At 43.8% G+C, this 6565-nt stretch overlaps 1 protein-coding gene across 4 annotated transcripts in view; it reads left to right on the top strand.

Moving 5' to 3' along the window:
- pax7a (paired box 7a) overlaps positions 1–5757 on the top strand; it is a 43628-nt gene extending 37871 nt beyond the window's left edge. For all 4 annotated transcript variants that reach the window (XM_075461348.1, XM_075461351.1, XM_075461349.1 and 1 more), the window contains 2 exons: positions 1660–1909; positions 3015–5757. In XM_075461348.1, coding sequence (XP_075317463.1) covers positions 1660–1909; positions 3015–3130 — 366 coding nt within the window. In that variant the 3' untranslated portion in view covers positions 3131–5757. The remainder of the gene's footprint in view (positions 1–1659; positions 1910–3014) is intronic.
- Positions 5758–6565: the final 808 nt, after the last annotated feature.

The raw sequence follows: 6565 nt of genomic DNA on the forward strand, positions 1-6565 counted from the left end.
TCCTCACACACGCCAACACTTGTCACACTCGAAAGTGGCCGACCGATCCTAATTTGCTAAAATGGCAAAACTGCAACATGTCTACGATAAGAAGTCATCTTCTTTTGAAGAACTTTTATTAGCATGAATAATAATTTAACCAATTGTTGGCTATTCTATTTCATAAGGAAGCGATCTAATCAAGCTTCAATTAATCAATGACTAAAATGGACTCATGCCCTCCAGCTGTCTTTCTCAGGACCCCCCCCCCTTCACTTTAAGCAACCCAGGACATTCACTCCTCTTCCTTCTCAGTTTTTTTTCTGCTCAGCTCCATATGTGAGGGAGCATAGCATGTGTCCGACATGAAGAAGTCCATGAATCTCTCTCTTATGGATAAATGTCACATGCTCTGTTCACAGATGTGGAGGGGACGTGGGGGTTTCCTTACTGATAGAATTAACATGTGGAAATGACTAACCGGCCTTTATGTTTCTGATGCGCTTCGAGTGCTTCATATTTCCAGGGAGGCCCTTTCTAAAAATATGATTAATTTGCAGAATGTGGTAAATTTCCCCTCTGTGGGATGCTCCTGGTCTGGCGCATCATTTGCAGACTGTTTGGCTTGCCCCTGCATTGCTGCATGTGAGCGGGAATGTGTATGCATGTGTCTCCGTTTGTGTGCTCATGCTTGCAAACATATGTCTATGTGTGTATCACCCCCTGTTTAACCACCTCCATGATGGGCTAATTGGTTTAGCAGCCAAGGGGCCAAAGGCCAGTGCAGCATAGCGAAGCTCAACATGAACCTGATGTTGAAAGGAAGGCTTCCCTGCTATAGGTGGGAAGCATGTCTGAGACAGTTCCCTTTTTACCACACACTCACACACACACATACGCACATTCACCGCTTTTTTCACTTAAAGAAACTCACAGCATGAGAAAACATAAGTCTTCACAGTATTCTATGCTTAAGATTGCTGGAGCACTAAGAGTAATCTCTCCAATTTTAACATATTTTCAGACCCTCTTCTGACTATTGTCACTTGCTATTACATTAATATACTATATTGAATTGGAGGCTTTTATGCATTATGGGTAATATGCACACTGTAATGTTCAGGAAAACCCAAACCTGGCGCATCAGCGGCCCCCTCACTTTGGTTTCTGGAGCCTACTTTGTGTGGGGATCTGAGGGGATCATTTACTAGTTCCAACTCCATTACTATTCATGAGATGGGTAGGCTAGGGGCGAGGGATTAGGGACTCCCTTGGTGCTTGTTGTGCCGTAGGCTCGGGCTTGGGCTCAGGCCTCAGGCTCTGGGACAGGGGCTGTCTGGCAAGGATGGTGGGTCTATTATCACCCTGGGACCCTTCTGTCCCACAGCAGAACACTTACTGGCAGCATCAGCTAATGGAAACAGTGTCTCTTGTTCCCTTTCTCCTTTTTTTAACCTCATCACCCTACTTATATCCTCCCCCTTGCTCTTAAAAAAAAGATGGGGAAGTTTCTCCTTTTCCCCATTTCAGAGTTGGAATGGTTTACTTCTACTGGCATCTTCACCGTGAAGAGCAACAATGGCACTGTACTTGCAGGAAAAAAGTATCCTCAACTTTTTCAATGCTTTGATTTTCTCTTTTCCAAGTTTTTAACATCGTTCTCTCTCCTGCTCCCTCCAGGTGATGAGTATCCTGAGTAACCCAGGCGCTGTGCCCTCTCAGCCCCAGCACGACTTTTCCATTTCCCCTCTGCACGGCAGCCTGGAGAGCTCTAACCCCATCTCAGCCAGCTGCAGCCAGCGCTCGGACACCATCAAGAGTGTGGACAGCCTGGCTTCCTCCCAGTCATATTGCCCCCCCACCTACAGCACCACCAGCTACAGTGTGGACCCTGTCACCGCAGGCTACCAGTACAGCCAGTATGGCCAGAGTAAGTAAACCCTCTTAATTTATTCTGTTCATGTGACAAGAGATGCTTATTTCTTTCTATCCTACACCTAAGTTGACTCTAAAAACTCTCAAGTGATGCCCAACTGCCAGGCCAGAGAGCCTTGTGACCTTTGTCCCGGGATGGTGGAGGCAGACACGTGCTCTTGATAAAGACCCCCACACACACACCCACACACCACCCCACCACCTCCATCCTGGTACAGAGCTGCCTTAGTCACACCCCACTCCGCTTGGATGAGAAAGAGAAGAGGGCCACTTCAAAGAACGGCACACCCTTAGGGGCCACAGTGTCCTCTTGCCCACCTCTCTTTCTCTTGTTTCCATCACACACACCCTCGAGGCAGGAAAGAGTTTGCTTTATTAGATTAGCATAATTGACTGATGCTGTCACAGACATCCATATGAGGTAAAATGAAGCGCACTTCCCTAACAAGCCAGCCAGCACCAGCAAGCTGACATTTGTTTGTATTTATGAGTAGGTTCTAGTGATGGCTTGGCTTATTGTGCATGTGGTGATATCCTTTTTAAAAAAAAAAATTTCGTTACACATGAATGCAAGTGTGCGCGTGCCAGTCTGTCACGTTTCGGGTGTGCGTTCCAGTCTTTTGTCAGCAGCAAGAAACTGATGGCAGTGCGGATGTGAGCTGATGTGAGGTTAATTAAGATGGTGATTGAGCACAGTAGATGGGTAATGAATGGAGGAGAGAAGAGAGAGCTGCTGTCTGAGGATGAAAATGATCGGCCATGTGGAGTGTGGAGGGCATGAAATCAGAGATGCCAGTAGTAATGAAGACTGGCACACAGAACACACACGGGTACCCGTGTGAGTGACAGCATGGAGACTGTACCAGGATGCACATGCTCTGTGCCAGCAGCATGCCAACCTCAGACAAGGGACACAGGAGGGGTTTTATCTCTCACTCTTGCTGTGTGAATTGTTTTTTATTTCATTAATTCTTTTCTGCCACAACTTATTTCAGCAGTCATCAGAGAAAATAAACGAGTGTGACAAGCACATATGTCTCTGCAGTCCCCCACACGTCTCATGTGTGTTTGCCTGTTTCTCTCTTGTTGTTTCTGTGCAGCGGCTGTAGACTACCTGGCTAAGAACGTGAGCTTGTCCACCCAGAGGAGGATGAAACTTGGGGACCACTCAGCAGTGCTGGGGCTGCTGCAGGTGGAGACGGGACAGGCCTACTAAAGCCACTTGAGACACACTCTGCACCTCCCTCTCTCTGTTTCACCCTCTGCCACCTTCCTCCATGCTCCATCAAGTCTGGACTCCAGCTTACCTCTCTGCTGCTCGCTCTGCAGCTCAGCCATGACATCAGAGAAAGTGACACTTGTGGGTGTGACAAGTCGCTCTGGGGAATGGAGCTAAACTTTTCAAACCGATTTAGACCACCAGGCGGCTCTGCATTATTTCTTCTTAATTCTTTAGGCACATTTGCCTGCAACTTGTACTTCAGTCCAACCCCCCAAAGCTTGTTTATTTTTGCTTAGAGGGCCAGACAGGACTCCAAGGATAGTGGGTCTGCATTGGCCTGGACTCCTCGATGTCTTGGCTGCAGTCCAGCACACATTTAGAGCCATCAACAACATGTACTTTGACCTTGCTGTTCATAGTAGTTAACAAAGCCAATATCATTTGAAAGACTCTTCTTCCTGTTCCTTTTTGATATTGTTAAGATTATTGTTGCTGTTATATGATTATGGTTAACGTAATTTTGTTCTTTGATTCCATTCGTATCTCTTTTCTCTGTAAGATGTTGGTGTGTAAAAACACAGCGGATGACTGAGACGATCTGGGAGTGAGTGTCTGTTGCGTGTGCATGCTTGCGTGTCGGCACATTCACACAAGAGAGGAGGATTGTTTTCCAAGCTGCTGTTCCCCGAGCTCGAATGCTCATGAGCGATTTGACCTTCCCACTTTCATATTCCTCTTGACATTCCTAAAGAACTTGGCCACTCTGTGGGAAGTCTGGCTGGATGAATTCTGCAGGGAATTTAAGCAGCCTTTTGGCGGCCAATAGCTTTCCCCTTGTAACCTCCATCACATCCTTAGCTGTGGCCCAGAGGGAGGCGGGCATTGTTTTCAAAAACAGGATTGGGGAAATTAATGTATTTTGAAATATAGACCTTGCCAAGGAGGGCTAACTCAACCCCAACTCCCCTCCCCACTCCACCCAAATCCCATCTGCCAGGGAATCCCGTTTCACTTAAACAGTGTAAAGCAGATTAAATCACACAAATATAATGTCAAAGATAATTCCCAGTGACCCTTCCCTGTACCCACCAGTATTTCAGTTGTTTTAGCATCCTTAGCACATTTTGTAAATGCACCTTCGGATGGTTTCCTCTTTCTGACTAAACAAGCATTCCTTCGAAACATTCCTCGGGCTCCGTCTACAAATACACTATCAGCATTCCAGCGTTTTCTGTTGTGAGATTAAAAAGTAGACAAGCTGTGCCATTCACATGCACTCTGGAAAATCACATAATCCAGTCAGTTGTGAAAGAGCACAGGTAACACCACGGCTTGGCCCCCCACTCTGGTTTGGACCGGAGCCCCGTCTAATCCTCTGCTTTGACGTACTCGCCAAATTGTAAAGAAAAGAAAAAATTGAAAGTAATAGTGGAAATTAGACTTTTGTGTAACACTCATAGTTAACTTTCAACATGAACCAGGACCAGCTTTCCCTCAAGGTGAATGTGACCTATTCTTTTTTTCTTTTTTTTAATTGACATCAATGTGATAATGTACACAGAGTTGTTACCGCTCAAGACGGATTTGATCCTATGTTGACTTTAAAACTGAAAAGAAAAACATTGTACAGTAGCTGGAGAAGATTGTGTATTGTTTCTTTATAAAGAGTATGTTTTATACTAAAACAAAGCTACATGGAGTGGGAGGTAGGCAAGGAATATGTGGAAGTTAATGTTTTGTTTGAGTTTCTCTAACTGGGTTGTTTTCTGTTTGTTTAGGTTAAATGTATTTAATTGGTTCCCTTGATTCAGCCAAAAGTTTTGTTGCAGGTTTTGGCCCACGTGAGGATGAATTTGTATAAATTAGTCAAATATAAATTCCATTGAAAGCGTTCCAATTAACGCTATGTTGAAGAGGATCAAACTGAGCTCATAGGAAAATGAGAGCTCGGTGTCTCAGATGGACCACGCTGTATCTTTGAAAGGTGGCTGGAGGAGGCGTCGTCACCCGTCAGAGAACATTTCAACCAACTGGTTTCACAGACTGATTATCAGCGCAGACCAGCTCTGACTGGACCACGGACCTCACAGCCTTTCGGGTGTGGCACTAACGATGAACGCGACTGCGACGACGAAGCAACTGACACCAGCCTCTCTGGTCTGGAAATACTGAACAGTCACATTTGATTTGTGGACCAATAAGACTTGAGGAGGATAAAGCAACTCTGACTCCGCACTGATTCGCAGCAGCTGGAGCTGCTCTACCTAGACGCCTCACTCGTGTATATTTTAAAAAGGAAGAATTTTAGAATTGTCTTTAGTGTATCAAACCCATTTCTAACACTTGCGTCGAAAAACATTTGGATATTTAAGGCATACAGCTCCTTACCCCTCCTCCCGTCTGTTTGACCCTTAACCTGTTTAGTTGCTTTTTGACATCTGTGCTTTGCTTTTCTCCTTTTTCTGTTCCGCATGTGTGTATATTATCATGGTATAATTTATTCTGCTGTATGAAGTATTAGAGTAGTGGGAAACTTGTATCGGTATTTACTACCTTCAGCCTGTTGGTGTGTTTACTGTAACACTGGCGTAACTGTTATCAATTAAAGATCCAAAACAGAATCTGCCAGTTGTCTCTTTTTTTTCTTGTGTGATCTGTTTTTAATTTGCTTCAACTGTGATTGCACTTAGTTCCCTTTTTTGATGTCACCTGAGTGATTTATCCAAAGTAGCCTAACAACGGAACATATAGCTTCAGCGTTGGAACATCACAAAATGTTGCTGTTTCATAAATAAAGGGTAAACTTCTGTAAAATGACTCCACTTTTCGGGGCGACAGAATCATTGTTTGGCTACTTCTGCCTTTCAGAATCATAACATGTCTACATTTAGCATTTTAGAATTTTTAGAAAGTTTCAAGGCTCTAAAAATGATACATGCTTTCGATTTCCTTTGCAAATTGAAACATGTGAATCTGTCACAAATGTGATCTTACGCAACTATTCAATGTTCAAAAGGGCTTAGGAGGAAGTAGATGGGGATGGATAGAGGTGCTGCACCACTGACTGTAATGTTATAGTTCCGCCCATGTCAGTATTGCCCAACAGCTTCCCACTTTACAACTTTGTTGTCATTTGCTAATGGTTTTAGTCAAGCATAAAAAAAACACATGGTTAGGTTCGGATATTAATAAAAAATATGTTTAAGGATAAAAAAAACACATGGTTACACTTGAATATTAATAATATTTTTACAGGCTGGCATTACTTGGCTTAAACATTCCAAAAACAAAACAACAGACATTCAAACATGTTACCATCTAACAGTTCTGCTCCTATAATTATGACACAAGCATGTTTTGGACTTGTTAGACATATATTTAATGACTAATTGATCATTTAAGTCGTTCTTTAGGCAAATAAGATAAACA

This window comes from Odontesthes bonariensis, chromosome 3, assembly GCF_027942865.1.
Source record: "Odontesthes bonariensis isolate fOdoBon6 chromosome 3, fOdoBon6.hap1, whole genome shotgun sequence".
NCBI lineage: Eukaryota > Metazoa > Chordata > Actinopteri > Atheriniformes > Atherinopsidae > Odontesthes > Odontesthes bonariensis.